The sequence below is a fragment of the Amblyraja radiata genome, chromosome 21 (assembly GCF_010909765.2).
Source record: "Amblyraja radiata isolate CabotCenter1 chromosome 21, sAmbRad1.1.pri, whole genome shotgun sequence".
Classification (NCBI taxonomy): Eukaryota; Metazoa; Chordata; class Chondrichthyes; order Rajiformes; family Rajidae; genus Amblyraja; species Amblyraja radiata.
In genome coordinates, this window is record NC_045976.1 from 29,293,252 (window position 1) to 29,317,552 (window position 24,301).

The 24,301-nt window shown below is 43.1% G+C and overlaps 1 protein-coding gene across 8 annotated transcripts in view; it reads left to right on the forward strand.

The window, feature by feature from the left end:
- The window catches only part of pus7 (pseudouridine synthase 7), a 44,635-nt gene extending 20,989 nt beyond the window's left edge, over positions 1-23,646 (forward strand). For 5 of the 8 annotated variants that reach the window (XM_033039904.1, XM_033039907.1, XM_033039908.1 and 2 more), the window contains 8 exons: positions 1,458-1,583; positions 4,921-4,982; positions 5,088-5,248; positions 5,945-6,071; positions 8,101-8,202; positions 12,249-12,378; positions 14,716-14,807; positions 23,300-23,646. In XM_033039904.1, the coding sequence (XP_032895795.1) occupies positions 1,458-1,583; positions 4,921-4,982; positions 5,088-5,248; positions 5,945-6,071; positions 8,101-8,202; positions 12,249-12,378; positions 14,716-14,807; positions 23,300-23,436 (937 nt within the window). In that variant the 3' untranslated portion in view covers positions 23,437-23,646. The remainder of the gene's footprint in view (positions 1-1,457; positions 1,584-4,920; positions 4,983-5,087; positions 5,249-5,944; positions 6,072-8,100; positions 8,203-12,248; positions 12,379-14,715; positions 14,808-23,299) is intronic. The other 3 variants (XM_033039906.1, XM_033039911.1, XM_033039912.1) reach the window with 3 other exon arrangements.
- The last annotated feature ends 655 nt before the right edge of the window (positions 23,647-24,301 follow it).

The following is a 24,301-nucleotide window of genomic DNA, read 5'->3' on the forward strand; positions in this document are numbered from 1 at the left end:
AATCACAGAATCACGGTATGGGATAAGTTAACTGGGACTGAGATGAAACATCATCCAGAGAAAAGTGAAGCTTTCCAAATTTTCAACCTCAGTATGCTGTGAAAATGCTACAGTATATTTATGATTAAGACTGATATATTTGTAGAAGTTAAAGGAATTGAGAGAGAGAGGGAGGTAACAATTCAAGTCAAACTTATTGCCATATGCACAAGTTTGATGAGGTACGCATGCAATGAAATATCTTGCTTGCAGCAGCATCACTGGCACTGTGGTGTCAGTCATGACGCCAGATCAACAATGACCACATGGGCACTCGTCGTAAGGTGAATTTGCCCAATAGGCTCCAACGCCAAACAGAAGCGTCTAGATGGTCCCGGTTCACACAAATGCTCAGTGTTGTCATCATTGTGGGGGCATAGACAAACTTGAATTCTTCCCAGCTGTTTGCTCTCTTTCTCTCTCCTGGGTTTACAAGGGGCAGGACTGACGAGGATGAGATTAATTGGTCCAATAACCATTAATTGGACCCAGCTGTGGCTCAATTGCCTGTGGCCTCAGTTTACTCCAGAGTGCCAGTGTTTGTGGTGCTGATCGCAGGCTTCCTCTGGCCTGACAATTGGTGATGGGGATTGGAGCGGACCTAAGGGAAGAGGCGGAATTATAGCTCATAGAATAAGACAAACACATGAAAAAGTTATACATAAATGACATACAAAATTTTGAAAAGTAGAAAAACTGCAAAAAACATTGCTGCAAAACATAATTAGGAATAATATAAGTGAAGGTGGCACTATGGTAAAATATCATCCATGATCATATTTGTTGATGGATCAGGAGCATGGGGCCAAACAGTCTTCTTCTCTACTCATTTCCCATATGCATCCATAGCTGTTTTAAGCATTGAATTTAAAGAAAAGAAATGGCAATGAATTTGATTTTAAGCTACAAAGCAAAGGCTACATTGCAGATGTAGAGACTGGTTAAAATTGAATGTTTGGATATCATTGATAACACACAGTTCCCTCTTTAATAAAGACTGTATATTTTGGAATATTTGATTTACATTGCTTTGCCAATTTCACCAACTTGTTTTGATAGTCAATTAATATACTATTGTTCTCGAGACAAGGAACAAATCATCGTACTGTCTTGACTGCAGGTACTAAGGTTTTATTGTTATAGAGGTTACATCACTTGGATGCAAAAAAGACAAATTAAATCTAAACTATCATTATCTTTCTTATTGAAGAATGAGTGAGGCACAGTCCACTTGTTTAGCATCACAAACCACTGATCTTGGCCTGTGGATTGAGAAATGAACTGCTAAAATGACAAAGTAAAACAACTAGGATCTGTTTAAATTTGACGTCTTATACACAAAATCAGATCCTTCCCATTTATTTTTGTAATCCGTTGATAGCTCCATTGGCGGTTCTAATTTTTTTTTAATTTATTAGGAATATCACTGGATCAAATCAGCAGATAGAGCATGCCATGACTTCACTCAGGGACATCGGATTTATTAACTATTATGGAATGCAGCGATTTGGAACAACAGCAGTTCCTACTTACCATGTGGGAAAGTAAGTCATATCTTTCTAAATAATTGTAGAAACCGAAGAGTAAAGTACGCTGCTGTGAAAATAGCAAACGCCAATTAAACTGGTTTCTGTTCCAAATGAATATAAAAATGGTAGACCCGAAATAAGCCCTAACCTACGTTTGTTGTAAGTGAAGATATTCTTAACCACTGAAGCTAATGCATCTCACGAAAAAAACAAGGGAAAAAAGCTAAGATTTTTTCATCTCTAAAGATCCTAAAGTGTTTCACAACCAAAGTGTCCTTTTTAGCTACAGATGTGGATAAAATTTAGTACATAAGAGTATTTCAGCAAAATTCCAGACGGGCAATTAGATAAAATATGGGATATTTCTTATTGATGTTGCTTGCGAGGTAAAACTTCACCAGAAACCATTCATTTGGGGGGATCTTTTCAATGTCAACTGTGTATAGAAAAAAACTGCTGAGATTATCTGCTCAAAATGTGATTGCACGTTTCTGATCCTGAATCTTCCTATATAGAATCAAAACAGCTTCAACTCTTATTTGTCTAAACTGGGTATATTTTAGCAAGATTTCCTTGTAATTTCACAAGCTTTCAATATTTTTGATGATAATTAAGCTATGTTTTAAATATTAACATTACTTAAAATGCAAAGAAGACAATAATGCTTTAACTACCAAATAATTGGTAAATTTCTACTCTGCATTAAAATAACTTTCTTCCAAAGCATTCAATAAGAATGAGAAATAAGTGAAACTAAACCAAGGTTTTACTTGTTTGTGTCCGTGTCCAGTTTACTGCTAATTTCCCAATGTAGAACAATGAGCTGGAAAGCCTGTTTTTTAATGTTCAGATACTTGCTGTGTTATTTGGGGGAATTCACATATAGCAACCCTTTGTTTTATTTGTTTCTTTCTTCCTCATTCTGTACCTTCCCTTCACTTCTCCTGCTTTCCCCGCACGTGGAATCAAACTGCACAAGCAGCCTGCATGAAAAGTATTCATTGATCACCTCTATTTCACTGGAGATACAAAAGACTACAGATGATGGGATCTGGACAAGTAGCTTCAGGATTCAGTGGCTGCATCTGTGGAAGGAAAGGGACTGTTGGCATTCTAGATGGTGACCCTGCATCAGGACTAAGTGTGTAATGGGGAGATAGCTGGTATTGAGAGTTGGGGTAGGGGTGAGGCAGGAGCTAGCGAACAACTATAAGAAGATCCAGGTAAAGAGGGGTTGATAGGCAGATTGAGCCAGGTGGGGGAGGGGTGGTGATAGCGACAGAGACTGGGGAGTAATTTGTGAAGAAAATAAGGGGCGGCAGATTATGGAATTTGACCAATAAATAATGTGGAACCAGATAAGAGAGGGATGCTGGTCAGATGGGAACAGTAAGAGAAGGGAAAGGGGTAAGGGATTGAGTGGGTTGAGTGTGTGGTGAAGAAAGAATCTGGGTAACAAAGGTCTGGAGGGTGGGGTAGGCTGGAAAGAAAGGCATGAGTGACGGGGCTGGTTGGATCAGGAAGAGAAAGAGAAGTTGCCTGAAATTGGAGAATGCAAACGTTTTGGAGAATGCAATGTTCATGCCTTTGACTTGCAGGCTCTCCAGATGGAATTCAAAAGTGCTATTCTTCTGATTTACAAATTTAAATTGAGTTCTTTCATTATTTATCTGAGAGCACATTGAAATTAATTCAGAGAATTTACAATTTCCTAGGAACTCGACTATTTAGTAGGAATCACAGCAAAAAATCTAGAATGAATCCTACATGAAAACGTTCTCGTTTTCTTGGACAACTAAGTATCATGGCTGATTTTAGAGAAATTAAATAGGTCCATGAAACCCAGTTCCTGAAATTTAACTTTCTCCAATGATCTTAAATAGTTTAGGAATGAAAATTGTTCAATTTTTTTGCAAAGTCATCATTACTGTAAAGTTCCAGTTAGTTCCTTTTTCTCAATATGTTATTGTTAATTCAGGATCGTGTGCATTCATTATTTGAATTGGGCTTCCAAACACATAAGTAGACAATTGAGTGTGACATTATCATTATTATTGCCATTGTGCTTGAAGCATCTTGTATTACAATGTGCAAGAGAGGAAGTTCAATAAAACTGTTTAAATTCATCATAGTATCAAATTCCATCCAGCTCCATCAAAATAAATATATATACCGGTTGGCAAGGCCCAGGGCAAGGAGAGACACCATCTAAACCAGGAAGAGGTCCGAGCAGGTGTGGAGGAAGAGCGTGTGAGCAGGATGGTGGGGCTCGCAGCAGGGAGCATGGACAAGGTGGGAGAGCATACCCGCAGCGCAGGATTACCTGGTCAAACATCATGCAGGCATACTTCCAGCGCGTCCGGTTCCTTGTCCAAGCTGTCTACGATGCCCTACTAAGCCCAGCAAACCTCCACGTCTGGGGCAAGAGCGAGACACCATCCTGCCCACTTTGCTCTGGAAGAGGATCATTAGAACATCTCCTCAGCAGCTATCGGTGGCGCCATGACCAGGTGCTCAAGGTGGTTGCTGAGAGCATAGCCACTGCCATCGTTAACAGCAAACACCACCAAGCCCCAAAGAAATCAATCACTTTTGTCAAAGCTGGAGAGAAGCCTCGACCACAACCAAAAACAAGGACGGGCCTCCTCTACACAGCCACTGACACGCAGCTGCACGTCGATCTCGGCAAACAGCTGAAATTTCCACATCACAGCAACATCACTCCAGCCAGACATGATCATCACCTCCAAAGTGACAAACAGCTGATCATTCTGGCGCTGACAGTGCCCTGGGAAGGGCGTATTGAAGAGGCTAATGAGAGGAAACGCGCAAAGTACCAGGAACTGGTGGAGATGTGCCAGGACAGCGGCTGGAAGACATACTATGAGCCCTTAGAGGTGGGCTGTCGAGGCTTTGCAGGACGCTCACTCTGCAAAGTCCTCAACCAGTTGGGGATTACGGGGCTGGCAAAGAAGAGGGCCATTCAATCCGCAACCGAAGCCGCAGAGAAAGCCACTAGGTGGCTTTGGATTAAGAGGGCTGATCCGTGGGCGGTTGCTGCTGGGACGCAAGTCGGGGCTTGATCAACCCCGGCTGGGTCGCCTGGGCGAGGGTGTCTGATGTTGTGAAACCTGAAACACCCGATGACCCCAGGTTACATCACTGAGGATGCATCCCAGCGCATCTAGAAGATGTATCTTTCACACAGTATCAAATTCCATCCAGCTCCCATCAAAATAAATATGCTTTGTTCTGTTTCTTTGATGGTAGCAATTATCTTCCGGCAGATGACCGGATGCCAATTTATATTAGATATGTTTTGATTGTTATTTGATTATAATTTCTTCTTCAGAGCAATTCTACTAAATAATTGGAGTGAAGTTATTGATCTGATCCTGAAGCCACGTCCAGGCGGTAGGAATGTTTTTTTTTGGTATCCAAAGAAACCGAATATAAATCTTTAGTACTCCATGTGGAAACGTTTGAAAATGTTTAATATCACTTCTCTGTTTCCTCCAGCAGAGAGAGGTTATTTGGTCAAATGTAGGGAAGAATGGGCGAAGACCAAGGACCCTGAAGCTGCATTGAGAAAGCTTCCTGTAAAAAGATGTGTAGAAGGACAGTTGCTTCGAGGTCTGGCGAAATATGGAATGAAGAACTTTGTTTCTGCATTTGGTATGGTAAGTTTCAGCTCAGATGCAACATTAATTGACAAAGCTAAATTATCTATTTCTGTGATATGTTTTCTGCATACCTACTATCCGTTCACAAAAAAATTGTATGTTTTCATGGAATTAAATTTAATTTATCTTCTTAAGCAATTGTATAATGTAATGCGTTCTAAGTACCATTGTTAAAAGCCTTTTTTTTACTTCAGACTTTAGAAATACTGCACAGAAATAGTCCCTTCGGCCCACCCAGTCACCAGCGATCATTCCGTACACCAGCACTATCCTACACACAATGAACAATTTAAAATTTTACCAATGCCAATTAACCTGCAAATCTGTATGTCTTTGGAGTGAGGAAACGAGAGCACCTGGAGAAAAGCCAATGCGGTCACAAGGATAATGTACAAACTTTGTACAGACAGCACCCGTAGAGGATCGAACGCGGGTCTCTACCACTGCATCACAGTGCAGCCCCCTGTGCTACTATGCTGCCCATTTTAGTAAAGCTATCTTAAAGTTTATTGTTCTGTGTTGCGTCAATTCCTAAATAATCTGGGACATTAATTGAAAACATATCTACATCAAAACAAGGGAGAAAAATCTTTCCTCATTATTTAAAAATGTTTTAGATGGTTTTTTTAGGTGCTGGATATATATGATTTGCACAATTTGCTTGTATAACCCAAATTTTTTCTTTGGCTTCAGATTCCAAGAAATAATCGATTAATGTACATTCACAGTTATCAGAGCTATGTGTGGAATAACATAGTGAGTAAACGGATTAACGAGTATGGACTAAAAGCAATGGCAGGAGATTTGGTACTGAAAGGAGGTAAATGGAATATTCCTTTAGATTTGCACCAGTACAACCCACCAGACTCAGACCTGTATCTGCATGATAAATACTGCTAGAAACCAAGAGTCATGCTGCTCTTCTCTGTGCGCCATAAGGTTAGTGATTATTTGTACACATGGAGCACTTCCAATCTTGGGTACATGCAGAGTTCTATTACCGTATTTCCCGGCAATGAAGACGCTATTTTTTACCCAAAAATAAGGCATGAAAATCTGCCGGCGTCTTGGAGGCCCGAAGGTTAGGTTGTTAGCCAAGAAAGATAGACTTGGCTATCCCTCAGTACACCAACATCAAGAACGATGTTGCTGTACTGAGGGATAGCCAAGTCTATCCCTCATTGCTGGCAGCTGATGGGAAGCGGCTGTAAAAGGACAACGCTGCTGGGGGGGGGGGGGGGAAGTACCTTTCACAGTGTGTGGGGAGTCTGGCCCGGGTCAGCACGGGCAGGAGAGTTGAGAAGGAGGGAGTCGGGGATCATGCTAGCAACTCACTCACTCACCAGTGCCGCGGCGCTCCGGGCGTAGAGCCACCGCATTGTGGCCGGGGAGGGAAGTAGCTCGGGTAGCTGCGAGCAGCCGCCATTCCTTAAATTCTGACTGCCTCCGAGAGCAGTACATGGCCTCACTTGCTGCGCTGGGTGACACTGCATGGCATTCACTGCCCGGTTCATGTCTTTCAGCCACCCTAGCTACTTCCCTCCCCGGCCACAATTCAGTGGCTCCGTGCCTGGAGCACCGCAGCAGGGGTGAGTGAGTGAGTTGCTGACATGATCCCCGACCCCCTCCTTCTCAACGCTCCTGCCCGTGCTGACCCGGGCCAGACTCCCCACACGCTATGATAGGATCTCCTCCCCCAATTGGTCCCTTGAACTAGTATTGTCATTCAATAAGATCACAACTGATTCAACTTGTCCAATGTGCTCCCGTTTTTCCCATCATCTCTCCACCTGCCGTCACCCTCCACCCCCCACCCATTCTGTCATTCAGAATGGAGGAAATCTGGAAGCCTTGGGCAAATTGAATTGTTACTTTCTTTATTTTTATTTTTTTGAGCGTGAGAAATTTTATGTCCCGCCAGCCTTTTTTCAAAAATTAGCAACTCAAAATGGGGGTGGGTCTTCGACGTTGGTGCGTCTTCATTGCCGGGAAATATGGTAATTAAAACAGGAATTGTTGTTTTCTCATACTTTTCCCATGGCATAAAAGGAAGGTCATTTGAAACATTTCCACAAGTACTATTTCCCCACTTATTTCCCTTGGAACCTGTTTTATCTTGCATGCTCATCAACCTCCTTGAATCCTCCTGCCATTCCCCTATACAAGCAGTAATTTACATTAGCCAATTAACCAACTAATACATCTTTGGGAGGAAACCGGAGAACACGAGTGGGGAAGATGAATCCATCTAGTTACAGGTGGAGTGTGTCAACACTTGAGGTGAGAATCAAACTTGGGTGGATGGGGCTGTGCAGCAGCAGCACTATTTGCAGTGCTATTGTGCTGCCCATTGTTAGTACAATACTGGCTCTTCCTTTCTTAAAGGTAAATTGGTGTGGGACTGAAGTCACATGGAAGCCCAACCTTAAAAAGAAAGTGGGTGCTCCATCTCCCCCTCCCCCTCCCCCTTTATCATCATTACTTTTTTGGATATCTTTCATTCATTGTTCTTTATTTCTCCACATCACCGTCTATATCTCTTGTTTCCCTTATGCCTAACCAGCCTCAAGAAGGGTGTCGACCCCAAAATGTTACCCATTCCTTCTCTCCAGAGATGCTGCCTGTCCCGCTGAGTTACTTCAGCATTTTGTGTTTAAACCAGCATCTGCAGCTTCTCCTACACGTGGTTAAGTGATGCTTGGGGTCGGGACCCTTCAGACTGATTAAAGTGGACCGGCTTTGTGAATATAAACACAATTCAAAGGGTTTCTTTTTAGTGCTATCTAGGAATCAAGAATCAATGTTTAATATCAAGGAAATAAAAATTGCTTGTTTTATTGATTTTTCAGGAACAGCAGTTCCAATTCAGGGATCAGACGAAGAGAAATATACCATACATGATGTGGTATTGCCTTTGCCTGGATTTGATGTTATCTACCCAGAACATAAAAGTAAGTTATTTCGAAGTACTTAATTCATTTGCAAATTAGCATAAAATGACAAAATTCAACATTTAGATTAGGGAAAGGGCTGTATTTTGGATAAATTGATTAATGTAATATACCTGAAAATGAAAGTAAACACTGTCACTTCATTACATTCTTGGTTTCAGATCTTATCTATAATATTTATGGGTAATTGTTAGTCAAAAAATAAAGCAAAAAGAAAATAACTTAATGACCCTGCATAGTTTTTGCTATGTAACTTTTTTTTTAGTTTTTTTCCAGAAGTGGGTGGTGAATTTCTGCAATTCTACACTCCAGAGGGTTGTAAAGGTTAGATCATTGGGGTAATTTAAATAGAAAATAGACTCAACTATAAAAGACCAGGGAAGTGAGAGACATGGGGAACTGGCATAGAAGATGAGATGAGACTTAAGGCAAACCAGGGAGGGTGGATGTTAGTGGTAAAGTTAATGGAATCAATGAATTCTGTATGGGCGCAGGAGGTAGCCCCAATGTAGTCGTTGATGTAGCAGAGAAAGAGCTGGGGAATGGTGCCAGTGTACGTTTGTAACAAGGACTTTTCAACGTAACCAGCAAAAAGGCTTGCATAGTTGGGACCCATGCAAGTGCCCATCGCTACACCTTTAACTTTAAGAAAGTGAGAAGAGCCAAACGATAAGTTGTTGAGGGTGAGCAGGGCTCGAAATTAACAGTTGCCCAGGTGCCAATGGCGACCTAAAGTCCCACCGGGCAACCTAAAAGGCGTGCCAATTTGCCCGGCTTGGTAATCACCTGGGGCACGTATCGTTCAACTCTGAGCAGGCCCCCCTCTCTATCTCTCTCTCTCTCTCTCTCTCTCTCTCTCTCTGTCATGCTCCATTTCTGCCCGCCATCCGTATCCGTGTCCGGACGGCTGGTTCTCCACTCTCCGCCCGCTCCTCATCCAACGGCACGGCCGGTTGCCTTGCACATGCGCACTGCAAGTGCCTGCACATTCTCACCCTGCACATGTGCACAACCACGGCCAGCACATCATTGGACGTGGTTGTGCGCATGTGCCGCCTTGCACATGTGTACTGCCACGGCAACTGGTCGGCGCCAGGCACTTTCTCCCTCCCTTTGCATTGTGGGAGATCTGGCCGCCATTGCTGTCCGGTCGCCGGCTCGCCGCGACCGCTGAAAACCAACGCAGAATCACTCCCTGGAGCTGGAGTAACTCCCTGGAGTAACTCTTGCTTCTTGGTTTCCTGGTTCTCCAAAAATATTCCAAATGGAATTTAAACTGATGGACCCTCCACCACCAAACTCCAAACTCTGAAAAATAACAGCTTATTATTTATTTTGTGTGTAATATATATTTTATATTATAAATATATATACGCACACTGAGCTTTTATCTCCTGTTCTGTATTATGTTTACATATTCTGTTGTGCTGCAGCAAGCAAGAATTTCATTGTCCTATCTGGGGCACATCACAATAAAACTCTCTTGACTTGGACTTAAGCATAAAAGGGTTCTCGGGGAAAAATGAACTACCTTAAATTTAGTTGCATCTGGTTGGGTAACTATGGTAGGGTGAAGATTATTCCATGCTTTAATTGTGCAGGGGAACTCCATGGTGCAGCCAGAATCTCTGGTTAGAAGAAAGTGAGTGACATTTCGGGTAGAGACCCTTCTTTTGACTCCCTCTGGTTTTAGTGTTTTTAGTTTAATTTGAAGATACATGGTGGAAACAGGCCTTTCGGCCCACCGAGTCCACGCCGACCACCGATCACCTGTACACTAGTTCTATCCCTTACATTAGCAACGTAAGTCAAGAGTCAATAGTGTTTTATTTCCCTGTTAGAACAATGAAATCCTTACTTACAGCAGCACAACAGAATATGTAAACATAGTACTCTGTAAACAATGTTATAAACGAGAAAACAAAATAGTGTATATTTATATATGAATATATAACTATATATATGTGTGTGTATAATATATATACTCACACACACACACACAATGTCCCTCCTGGGATTAATAAAGTTCTATTGTATAGTATCGTGTGTGTAGGAAGGAACTGCAGATGCTGGTTTAAACTGAAGATAGACACATAAAGCTGGAGTAACTCAACAGGTCAAACAGAATCTCTGGACAAAAGGAAAAGATTGCGTTTTGGGTTGGGTCTGAAAACGGTTCCTGCACGCCTTTGGAATGTGGAAGGAAGCAAGAGCACCTGGAGAAAACCAATGCGATCAAAGGGAAAAGGAGCAAACTCCATACAGTCAGCACCCATATCCGGGATCAATTCCGCGTCTCTGCCACTTTTAGGCAGAAACTTTATGGCCAATGTACTACCCCATAGTCTTGAACTGAATTAAAACATACATATGCTGTAAAGGGGGACATAGCATCAATTAGAGATTTAAGATTGAAAATGAATCTTTTTTTTTAGTAACGAAAGTTATCAACGTATAATTTTTTGTGTGTTGGAAAATAAAATATAGTGGCACAGCTGGTGGACTTGCTGCCTCATATGCCAGAGATCTGTGTTCGATCCTGTCCTCGGGCACTGTCTGTGTTGAATTTGCACATTCTCCCTGCAAGCATGTGGGTTTCCTCCCACATCCCAAAGACGCATTGGCTTTGTAGGTTAAGTTGTCTCTGTAAAATAGCCCCTAATGTGTAGGGAATGGGTGAGGAAAGCGGGATAACAGAACTTGTGTGAATGGGTAGACAAAAATGCTGGAGAAACTTTGCGTGTGAGGAGGCATCTATGGAGTGAAAGGAAATAGGTGACGTTTCGGGTCGAGACCCTTCTTCAGACTGATATGAGGGTGGGGGGGCGGGAAGATGAAAGGAAGGGGCGGAGACAGTGGGCTGAGGGAGAGCTGGGAAGGGGAGGAGAAAGCAGGGACTACCTGAAATTGGAGGTCAATGTTCATCCTGCTGGGGTGTAAACTACCCAAGCAAAATATGATGTGCTTTTCCTCCAATTTGCGGTGGGCCTCACTCTGGTCATGGAGGAGGCCCAGGACAGAAAGGTCCGATTTGGAATGGGAGGAGTAGTTGAAGTACTGAGCCACCAGGAGATCAGGTTGGTTACTGCGAACTGAGTGGAGGTGTTGTGCAAAGCGATCCCAAGCCTGCGCTTGGTCTCACCGACGTTGATCATGCGCTGAATAATCCAACCACGTTTTTGTTTGGAAGTGGAAAGAAATAATAGAAATTGCATTCGTTGCAATGTGTAAAAAGAGTTGAAATACTGTATATACTGTATTATAATTTTGCTGCATGTCATTGTGGTATATATCATGTCTTGATAGGTGAATATGTTTAGTTTGTAACTTTATTTGAAGCAAAAATAATATGAATGCTTCATTGAGCATAATTCCGACGTAACTATGCACTCGTCCGAGCACAATATCGCACGCGTCATGCAAGCCGTCTTAAATGACCACCTAAACTATCATTTGGCAATCTAAAAAGCTGCGTAGGTTGCCCGGCTGGAAACAGAGAAAAAAAGTTAAGTGAGAGCCCTGGTGAGTGCAAGTTCCACCATGCGAAAGTGTGTATTAGTGGAGGAAAATTAATTGGGTGTCTGTTTAAGGAAGATTGGAGGGCCTGAGACCTTCCTGGTGAGAGATGACAATGAGGGTTTAGAAATTGAAAGTTATTGAAGAGTTGAAGGGTGTGTTTAGTGAATCCCCTCTGGCATGAACAAACATGAAGATTTTGGCTTAAGCACATGCTAGTATGTAAAGTTGTGCTTAATTTGTTGATTTAAAAAAAAAACATATTTGTGAAGTGGATGATGCTGATGTAGTCATGCTTGTGGCCCGTCATTGGTTACTCTGAGTGTGTCCAGGTGATCTTTCATTTTGAAACTCTGCAGTCATTGTGCTGATCCTGCTTCCACAATCATGTTTAAATAGAAATGTTGCCTGTAATGACACAAGATAAACGGAGTCCTGATGATGAGCGACTGGGTGAATTTAAAAGTTGAGTGTGTTGTTCTTGTGCATTTTTAATAGTTACATATATGTTTGTATGTTCATATTTCAAGTTGGGAATGCCTATGAAGAAATAATGGCTGCAGATGGCTTGAATATAAAGAACATGAGACACAAAATTAGAGACTATTCATTATCAGGAGCATACCGGAAAATCATCATTCATCCTCAGAATGTTACATGGTGAGTATTAAAATCTAAAAATAATTTTCCTGGATTCAGTTGTTGTTTAGTGATAATGAATCTTTTTTTCTGCTAAACTAGAAAATTACTCCAATTTGCATAACTGCTTTGATGTAGCAAAACATTGCAAGGACCTTTACAACTGTGATAACAAAATTAAATGCTGAGCTACAAAATGCAAATTTAGGGCAGGTACAAAATTGAACATATGGATAGGTTTAAAAAAGTTCTTCAAAGGAGAAATGAAAGGTAGAGAGACTGAGGTTTAGAAAAGGAATTCCTGAACTTATTACAACCTTTGACGGCATGGCTGCAAGTGATGGAGCAATTAATTGATCAAGAGATCTGATTAAATGCATGCAAGATGGAGGGTGATGGGATGGGTGTAAATTCTGATGGGGCATGGCTGTTTGGTGCTGTTGAAAATATAATGGCAATGAGGGATGATGGCAGAATAAATTTGAGATGACATAGAAACATAGAAAATAGGTGCAGGAGGAGGCCATTCGGCCCTTCGAGCCAGCACCGCCATTCATTGTGATTATGGCTGATCGTCCCCAATCAATAACCCGTGCCTGCCTTCTCCCCATATCCCTTGACTCCATTAGCCCCTAGAGCTCTATCTAACTCTCTTAAATCCATCCAGTGACTTGGCCTCCACATGTAACCATAATAAATCAGCAAGAAGGGGTAATGGGTGAAAGGAGCTTTATCTAGATCAGGGCGTGGTTAGCAGAGTTCTGGCTTAACTGAAATTTATAGTAGTAATAGGGCTGGGTAGAATGAAGGAGTTAAATCTACAAATAGATTATAGTGATCATGACTGATAATAAGAAAAATTGCAGCGAGTTAAATGGAGGAAGGGCTGAGTTGGCAATGTTGAATTGGAGAAGGATAGTTGTGATGGTTATGTAACTGCATAGTTTGATGTTCATCTAGGATCAGATCTCTTCCAAAGGTTACAAACAATCTGGGGCAGATTCAGGCAATTGCCAAAGATTTGAATGGTATGTGGCTCATTTAGTTTGAGACAAATACTGACATTGATGTTCTCAATATATAATTTGAGGAAATATTTGGTCATCTAGTATGTTAGATATGTTATGTATGTTAGATAAGTATGTTAATTGAGAGACAATAGGGTAGTCGATATAGTTTGTTAGTTAGAGCTGGGATTAGAATCTGGTACAATGTTTTTGAAATAACTAGATGCCAAATATGGATCCTTGAGGCATTTCAGAAATAACAGGATTTGAAAAGTTAGGCAGCACAGTGCCACAGCGAATAGAGATTAGCTCTTTATTATAACTCGAGTGTAACTCCAATGACTTGGGTTCAATCCTAGCGTCCAGCGCTGGTTTCCTTCGGGTACTTGTTTCTTCTCACGTCGCAAAGACGTGAAGGTTGGTAGGTTAATTTTCTACTGTAAATTGTTCGTAGATGAATGGTAGCTTCTGGAGAATTGATGTGAACGAGCAGAGAATGAAATTGTTTACAATGAGTGAAAATAGATGGTAGACAAAAATGCTGGAGAAACTCAGCGGGTGAGGCAGCATCTATGGAGCGAAGGAAATAGGCAACGTTTCGGGTCGAAACCCTTCTTCAGAACCCTTCAGTGAAAATAGATGCTTGACTTTTGGAGTGGGCTTGGTTCCTTCCATGCTCTATGACTCTAAAAGTGATTACAGGTAATTTGTGGCATGAATGGATAGTTAAGTATGAATTCCATAATCCTATATCTATTTAAAGGGTGATAATGGTGAAAGGTTATTGGAGGATGATACACTCAGCCAGGTCAAATGTTGCAACAGATAGCTTGAAGTGGATGAGGAAGAATAAGCCCATTGTTACTCTTTAAAACAGCGACCTCCTTAGTTCAGTGTCGATTCTGCCTGTGTTATTATGCACAACTTCAATCGGTTATAGCAACTGCTGGTCTCAATATTGTTAGTGTGTATTCTGAAAGTGTACCTTATAAATATAATTCAAAGTTCTGTCGTAAAATGTTATTGACATAAAGTGTAATAGTTACAGGCTGTCTGGGAATATATGAAATGTGTTTTACTCGTTTGCCTCTGGGGGTTGATGAGACTATTTGTATTTTTGTTAAATTGGTCCTTTTTTTGTTTGTTGTCTCTTTTGAGAGGCTAAGTGATGTGATATGATGCATAAACCTGTATGTACCATTGCTGTATATGGTGGGCTCAGTTAATTTTTAATAATATTTATGCAAAAACTAAAGCTGCAAAATGATTTTCCTATTTTCTTGGTGTAAAGTACTTCTTTCTCTTCAGATTACTGAAATTTGTGTTTTTGTTGGGAACTTTAAATTCATAGGGAAATTCTAGGGTATGATGATAAGAAAATTTCATTGGTTCAGACTGATGTGGAAAAGCTGGAAGGAGTACCTTTGCCAAAGATTTCCAAAGGTATGGTGAACATTGGACCTTGAAATTGATCTTGATAAATTGATAAGAAATTCAATAATGTACAATATATTCTCTAACATTGAAAGGCAAGGGAATTTTTTCTTCACATGTCTAATTCATCTCTGCTCATGTCCTTGCAAATTTTATGAGCTACTAGACCTAGTGCAGACCCGTTAGGTCTGCTCCCCAACGCTCCCATCCCCTACCCATAGCCCCCACGGGAGGCGTGGTCCTCCCAACTCAACCCGTTGGTGAAGGTAAGATTCGAGCACTCCTCGACAAAGATCATACATAGCTCGTGAGCCTCCCCAGCACTGGAGTTGGAAAAAAAATCCCAAGACCCTCCCCCTCCTGTCCTGCCAGGAACTATGATGGCAACATTGTTGCAAATGTCGGATGCACTTGCTGTGAGATGCCATTGAGCTGAAAAGTTCAGAGTTGCTGCCAGTGTTCCTGTCTTGCAATTTTGTATCAAAGTGTGCTGGAAGCTGTGAGGAATGATTTTAACAGTAAAAATCAAAGTATTAAATATTTTCAGTAATAAGTCGAGAAATAATGCATGAAATTCTCAGATAAGTAGATTTTGGACTCGACGGGAAAAAATGTTATCGTTACCACGTAGATTTTTCGCGAAGATGTGATCTCACACACATTCGTGAAGGACATTCTTGCCTTAGAGGGAGTACAGAGAAGGTTCACCAGCAGGGCCGGATTTACGTATAAGCTAGACAAGCTTAAGCTTAGGGCCTCGAGATCTAAGGGGACCTACTCACCTCGCTGCCTCACTGGACCCGTCGAACCTCACCGCCCCACCGAGGAGGCCAATTCACTGGATGTGTTCAAGAGAGTTAAATATAGTTCTTAGCACTAATGGAATTGAGGCTTATGGGAAGAACCTCTCTCTGTTCCTGCTCCCCAAATACACACCTCTGATCAGACGTGTGAAACCTACCATGAGGACAGTGAAGGTTTGGCCTGAGGGGGCTGTCTCTGTTTTACAGCAGCAGTTTCAGCAGACAGACTGGAGAGTGTTTGCTACTCAGTCCACCTTCAATTCACAAGTGGACATCAACTCATACACCTCAACAGTTATGGACTATATAAAATTCTGCACCGATAATGTCACTACCCACAAAGAGATAAAGACCTTCCCTAACCAGAAGCCGTGGATGAGCAGGGAGGTCAGACTCCTACTGAAGGCTCGCGATGCCGCTTTCAGATCTGGCAACGCTGAGGGATACAGCGCATCCAGGGCAAATCTGAAAATGGGAATTAGGAATGCCAAACTCAATCACAAACGGCGGATTGAGGAGCACTTCCAAAACAACTCTGACCCCAGGCGCATGTGGCAAGGAATCAAATCCCTTGCCGATTACCATAAAGTTAACACCCCTCCCCCAGACAACGCCACCCTTCCTGACGAGCTAAACCATTTCTATGCTCGCTTTGACCGGGGCAACAAAACCCCAGCCATCAAAGTTGCTCCACCCCCGAATGAACAACCCCTCAGTCTCTCCACCTCTGCTGTACAAGATGCACTGAGCAAGGTGAATGAGCGCAAAGCTGCCGGCCCCGATGGCATCCCTGGCCGGGTTCTTAGGGCATGTGCTGGACAACTATCCCCAGTCTTCACCGACATTTTCAATCTCTCACTGGCCCAGGGTGTTGTCCCCACTTGCCTCAAGACATCAACCATCGTGCCAGTGCCCAAACAGTCAGCCACAGGGAGTCTCAACAATTTCCGCCCAGTGGCACTCACCCCTGTCATTGCTAAGTGCTTTGAGCAGCTGATCTTGGCTCACCTCAAAGCCAGCCTCCCCCCCACACTGGACCCCCATCAGTTTGCCTACCGGGCCAACAGGTCTACAGAGGACGCCATATCGGCGGCCCTACACTCTGCCCTGACCCACCTGGACAACAACAACTCCTACATCAGGTTGCTGTTCATTGATTTCAGCTCTGCCTTTAACACTGTCATCCCCGCCAGCTTGATCACCAAACTCAGCGGACTTGGCATCTCCACCTCCCTCTGCAACTGGACACTGGATTTCCTCACCAACAGACCACAGTCTGTCAGGGTCAACAACCTCACCTCCTCCACTATAACACTGAACACCGGCGTGCCACAGGGCTGTGTGCTCAGCCCTCTCCTCTACTCCCTCTTCACCCACGACTGCATCCCTAAGTACGGATCCAACGCCATCATTAGGTTTGCTGACGACACCACGGTGGTAGGACTGATCAGTGACAACGATGAGTCAGCCTACAGAGAGGAGGTCCAGCACCTGACAACCTGGTGTGCCAACAATAACCTCGTCCTCAACTCCAAGAAGACGAAGGAAATTATTGTCGACTTCAGGAAGGTCAGAGGAGGCAGTCATACCCCCATCCATATAAACGGGACTGAGGTGGAGCGCGTCTCCAGCTACAAATTCCTCGGGGTACATATCTCGGAGGATTTGTCCTGGTCCCTCAACACCTCCAAGCTGATCAAAAAGGCACAGCAGCGCCTTTACTTCCTGAGGAGGCTCAAGAAAGCCCACCTGTCCCCCCAGATCCTGACCAACTTCTACCGCTGTACCATCGAGAGCATCCTGACCACCTGCTTCACGGTATGGTACAGCAGCTGCACTGTTGCGGACAGGAAGGCACTACAACGGGTGGTGAAAACCGCGCAGCACATCATCGGTGCCCCGCTCCCTGCCATAGATGCCCTCCACCGAAAGCGGTGTCTGAGACGGGCTGGGAAGATCATTAAAGACCCCTCCCACCCCAACCATGGACTGTTTGCCCTCCTACAGGAGCCTCAGGACTCGTACCAGTAGGATGAGGAACAGCTTCTACAATTATACCATCACATTGCTGAACTCGGAGTCCCGCCGATAGATTTCTCCGGTCCCTCCGTCCCCATTGTTTAATTATTCTGTATTTTTGATTATTCTGTATCTTTTTATTTTTTTATTTCTATATGCACTACTACTACGGACTGACGCAAAACTGCATTTCGTTGTACCCATACTCCGTATTTGTGCAATGACATTAAAGTTGAATTGAATTGAATTGACAAAAAAGAGCAGCTTCTCCAGAGATGCTGCCTGACCCGCTGAGTTACTCCAGCACTTTGAGTCTTTTTTTCCCGTTGAATCAACAAGGAATATCTTTCAGCCCCCGATCCTCGCAATTGCTCCCAGTCCCAAATCTGGAATTTTCCATCCCACCTCCCCTCCCCCAAGTCCCCAATCCCTGGACACCCCCATCACAGGTGTATAATCCCCTCTGCTCCATATCCCAGGAATTAGGCATGGACATGTTGGTCGCATGGGCAAGTTGGGCTGAGGGGCCAATTTCCATGCTGCATGACTTTATGACTTGAGCGGTGCAGAGAGGTATAGGTTAGTGGAAGAAAAACTAACGGATGCTATTACCAGCATTCACAAGGATAAGATCTGGACGGGATGAGATAGTGGATGGGACATGGAGATTCCAGTGGCGCCGTGGTAGAGTTGCTGCCTTAAAACGCTTCACATGTCGGGGCTGTCGGGGGCCTCACAAGTGAAATAGCGTAGGGCCTCTCTTCATCTAAATCTGGCCCTGTTCACCAGACTGATTCCTGGGATGTCCGGACTTTCATATGAAGAAAGACTGGATAGACTCGGCTTGTACTCGCTAGAATTTAGAAGATTGAGGGGGGATCTTATAGAAACTTACAAAATTCTTAAGGGGTTGGACAGGCTAGATGCAGGAAGATTGTTCCCGATGTTGGGGAAGTCCAGAAGAAGGGGTCACAGATTAAGGATAAAGGGGAAATCTTTTAGGACCGAGATGAGAAAAACATTTTTCACATAGAGAGTGGTGAATCTCTGGAATTCTCTGCCACAGAATGTAGTTGAGGCCAGTTCATTGGCTATATTTAAGAGGGAGTTAGATGTGGCCCTTGTGGCTAAAGGGATCAGGGGGTATGGAGAGAAAGCAGGTACAGAATACCGAGTTGGATGATCAGCCATGATCATATTGAATGGCGGTGCAGGCTCGAAGGCCTGAATGGCCTAATCCTGCACCTGTTTTCTATGTTTCTACACACACACACACACGCACTCAGGATCAGACTTTTAATAGGTACTAGACCAAGTGGGACCTGTTGGATCCCTGTCACACGGGAGGCCTGGTCCCCCAACACAACCCGTTTCCCAAAGCAATATTCCACCACTCACCCATAGACCCCATTGGAGGCCTGGTCCCCCAACGCAAGGGAGGGGGGGGAAGAGGACGGCAGGGGGAGGAAAGGGGGAGAAGAAGAGGGGGAGGGGAAGTAAAAATTCCGTGGTCAAAAATCGCCTTATCTCAAAATTTCATGCTTTATTTCTCGAGTTATAAATGAAAATGTTCAAAAATATTGGGTGGAAAAACTGTCTTTCGCCTATTCCCTGTCCTTACAGAAGTGGAAAGAAGAGAGGGGGAGAGGAGGTTGGGCGAAGAGGAGGGGGGGGCGAAGAAGAGGGGAGAGAGAAAGGGGGGCGAATGAAGGGGTGGGAAGAGGGGTGAAAGTCAAAATTCAAACATTGCCTCATCTCAAAATGTCATGCTTTATTTCTCGGGTTATTAATGAAAATCTTCAAAAATCTCAAAACATTTGGAAGAAACAACTGTCTTTCGCTTATTCCCTGTGCTTACAGCTGTGATGTCACAATGGGATTCTAGCCCTGCTCGCAACATTGTTGCTATCCAAGTACAGTGAGTCCTGCTAGCCCTAGCAAGTGCAAATGCATTTTATTTAAAGTCACAGTACACTGAGTTCTGCTAGCTAGCAATTGCAATTTTTTTTTTTAATTTGAAAATGAGGGAGGGTGATTAAGGTGAAACGAGCAGCCCCTGTGCAGTTGTCGGCTATGGGTAAGTGGTGGAATATTGCGTGGGGGAATGGGTTGTGTTGAAGAAATGGGTGAGTGGTGGTATATTGCCTTGGGGAACGGGTTGCATTGTGAACATTTTGATCCATAACTCGAGAAATAATTCATGGATGTTTCAGATAAGACGATATCGGAGTCCACGGAATAAATCTCTACCGGAATATGTAAAAATGTTACCGTTAGCGCGGCATTGTTTCGAGAAGATGTGATTACACACACGCACGCGCGCACACACACATCCAAGATCAGAGTTTTATAATTATAGAGATAGATAGATAGGTATGGATATATGATAGTTTGAAAAATGTTGATCTGTTGTCAATATGATCCCAGACAAAAAGTAATGTTTGACTGTAAAACATTAAAGTTAGACCATTGGATGTTATCTGATACTAATCCCAATAGGTCTCTGAACAGTCTTCTTGCCCTAACCCCAAGCACCAAAGCCAATTTTGTGTTCCAATGAACTAGATTGGGATGAAGGCGAGGGTTGTCTTTATGCTGCAACTATAAAATGACATCTAGTTATGTTCACCACAGAAATATTTAATTTAACTAAAATATGTTCATCTATCTATCTATCTATCTATCTATCTATCTATCTATCTATCTATTAATATATAAAACTGTGTGCCTGCCGTCCGGCTGCCTTTCTGCCTTTTGATTCGTTCCATCGTGTGATGTCACAATGCCCAATACTCGCAGATGTCCAATCGGAATGGATCCATTTACATGGACGGCTGCCGGCCGCCTTTCTTCCTTTGATTCCCTGCAACTCAGAAACCAGACGCAGAATCGCCGACATCTTTTCCATTTCGGTAGAGATTTCACTTTTCTTTCAAAGTATCCGCTCCTCAATACATTTCGTCGTGTTTAAGTACACGTTTTTAATCAAATCCTTCTCCCCCCCCCCCCCCAATATTTCAAAAATAAACTGGCTTCTCACCCATAGAAGCAGCCCCAGCCCCTGGTGAACGTTCCATCGTGTGATGTCACAATGCCCGATGCTCACAGATGTCCAGTCGGAATGCATCCATTTACATATGCCTTTGCAGGAGCACAAGCACTTGGTGAACGTTCCATTGTGTGATGTCACAATGCCCAATGTTCACATTTGTCCAATCGGAATGGATTCATTTACATATGCCTTTGCAGGAGCCCCAGCCCCTGGTGAACGTCCCATCGTGTGATGTCACAATGCCCAATGCTCAAAGACATTGTTGCCATAGAGGGAGTACAGAAAAGGTTCACCAGACTGATTCCTGGGATGTCAGGACTTTCATATGAAGAAAGACTGGATAGACTCGGCTTGTACTCGCTAGATTTTAGAAATTTGAGGGAGGATCTTATAGAAACGTACAAAATTCTTACGGGGTTGGACAGGCTAGATGCAGGTAGATTGTTCCAGATGTTGGGGAAGTCCAGAACAAGGGGTCACAGTTTAAAGATAAGGGGGAAATCCTTTAGGACAGAGATGAGAAAAACATTTTTCACACAGAGAGTTGTGAATCTCTGGAATTCTCTGCAACAGAAGGTAGTTGAGGCCAGTTCATTGGCTATATTTAAGAGGGAGTTAGATGTGGCCCTTGTGGCTAAAGGGATCAGGGTGTATGGAGAGAAGGCAGGTACAGGATACTGAGTTGGATGATCAGCCATGATCATATTGAATGGTGGTGCAGGCTCGACGGGCTTAATGGCCTACTCCTGCACTTAATTTCTATGTTTCCCTCTTCTCACCCCTCTCCCTCTCCCACCCATCCCTCTCTCCCCACCCCCCTTCCCTCTCTACCCCACCCCCTTCCCTCTCTCCACCCGCCCCCTTCCTCCTATCCCTCTGTCCCTCTTCCATCACTCCCCCTACCCCTCCCCTCCTCCCTCCCCACTCTTCCACCTCTCCCCCTTCCCCCTCCACTCTCCCTCCCCACTCTTTCCCCTCTCTCCCCCCACCCCCTCCTCCCCTCACTCCCCACCCCCCCCCTCCCCCACATCTCTCTCCCCATCCCCCACTCTCACCCCCTACCCCGCTCTCCTTTCCCTCCCAAATCTGTTCCGTTTCCTCCTCCTCCTCTCCCCTCCCTCCCTTCTTCTCCCCCCCACCGGTGTGTTTGGGGGGTGGTTAATGTGAGTGTGATGCCGCAGCCCCCCCCCCCCCTGCAAGCGCCGTTGGGGAAACAGACCCAATGGGTCTGCACTTGGTCTAGTATACATAAAACTCTGATCTTGGATGTGGATGTTTTTATTTGTGTGTATGTGTTGTCTGTGATTCACATCTCCTCAAAAACACGACGCACTAACAGTGACATTTTTACATATTCCAATAGAGATTTACACTATGATGTCAAAAATCGCCTCATCTGAAAATTTGATGCATTAGGGCTAGCAAGTGCCAATGCATTTTTTTTTAAAGTTTAAAAATGAGGGAGGCTGAATAAGGTGAAATTAGCAGCCCCTGCGCAGTTGTCAGGTATGGGTGAGTGCTGGAATAAGGGGAACGGCTTGCGATGGGGGACCAGGCCTCCTGTGTGTCAGGGACCCAACTGATCCCAGTTGGTCTAGTATCCTATATCTCTACCAGACCAAAATTGGAAAGGAACATTAATAATTCATGATACAAGAGGAGTTTAGACTCTGGATATTGTGCGGGGACCAAATCGTCATGTATTAACCAACTGCTCTGCTACATAAGGCTGTGGAGGACAAGTCAGTGGATATTTTTAAGTCAGAGATAGATAGATAGATAGATAGATTCTTGATAACCAAAATATGAGTCCAGTGGACTCATATTTAGGTTATACCTGTTATTAATGTAATTCTGACCCCTATGTATCAATATCATTGTTATGTTTATCATTATCTTTGCTTTTTGTTGTTGTTTTGTTTTAGTTTTTTTGGGAGTAAAAACCAATAAAAAGGTTTTAAAAGAAAGAAAGATTCTTGATTAGTATGGATGCCAGAGATTATGGTGAGAATGGGGTTAGGAGGGAGAGATAGATCAGCCATGATTGAATGGTGGAGTAGACTTGATGGGCCGAATGGCTTAATTCTGCTCCTATCACTTATGATCTTATGAGTAAGCTTGACACCATTGAAGCAACCCTTTGAATGCCAATCTGCGCCATCCTAAACATGCACTTCTTCCACCAATGGAACAACATGTTATATACCAACAGCAAACTGCACTGCGGTAACTCTCAAGGCAATTTCTATCACATTGCCTCATCAATTTAGAAATAGACAAGAAAATAGGAAAGCAACAAGTTCCAAATTATTCTCTAGTTGTCATACCTTTCTGACTTGGAAATAACTTGCTGCTCCTTCATTGTTGCTGATTTTAAAGTCCTGCATCTTCCTTTGTGGTCACTGACAATTTTGGAGAATGCAATAGTTCAAGAAGACAATTCACTACCTTCTCAAGGGCAATGAGAGTTAGGTAATAAATGATCACTTCCTGGGAAAGAATCAAAGGGTAATCAATGGTTTAGTGGCTTTCAATATTTCTACCAATCTCTATTTCAGCTAATAAATTACTAATGTTTTCTGAGTGTTTTTTAAAATAAATTTAATTTTAGTTATTTGCTATTACAGATGGTAACTTTAAAGCATTGAAAATGGCTTTCTCACTTCCCCCCTCTACTTATGCAACCATGGCAATTCGAGAGGTACTCAAAATGGATACAAGCATCAAAAATCAAACTCAGCTGAACACTATCTGGTTACGATAACCTGATTAATGTACCCATATGGTTTTTAACAGCCACTGAAATATTTAGAAAAAAATCTACTTTTATTTAGCTTGTAATGTGAATGAACATATTTTAGAATTGTTTTACTAATGTTGGAGGGTTGATTTTATTTTTCACGTTTGTAAAACTTAATGGCTTTAAGCAAAATATAACAACACTGCTCAATAAACATCTTTAGTATTATATAAATTCGGCTTGGTGTTATTTTATAATCTTATTTCCAGTGATAATTATATTTTCTGTAAAGTATATTTTCTGCAGATGGACTATATCGAATTAGAAAGGTGCCAGGGTTATAAGTATGTACTTGTCATAGTCGATATATTCAGCCTGTGGTTTGAAGTTTACCCAACCCTTGATAATAATGCGGCTACTGCTGTCAAGGTGCAATGAGAGAAATTGTCCCTAGATTTGGCATCCCTATTCGACTAAGTTCAGATAACGGTCCACACTTAATTGGACAAATCAATGTGAACAGCTGGGGGTCCAGCAGCAATTGCACTGTGCTTATCGACTACAGGCTGCTGGACTGTAGAGACTCACTCTAAAGAGTAAAAGCAGCCTATAGTGAGATGCCTTTATTAGCAGCTTTTTCTTCAGCCGAATTTAGCTGCATTTTCTTCAGCCGAATATTGTGCCCCTGTTTGGTCCAGGTCATCCCACACACACCATGTGGATACCCAATTGAACTCAACAATGAGGATCATCACAGGAACAATCCGCTCAACACCACTCCCCTGGCTCCCTGTCCTATCCAACATAGCCCCTCCACACATCCGGCGAGTAGTCCTCACTCAAAGGATGCTCCAAAAGACCAAAAACTCCCCTCATCTGCCAATTCACA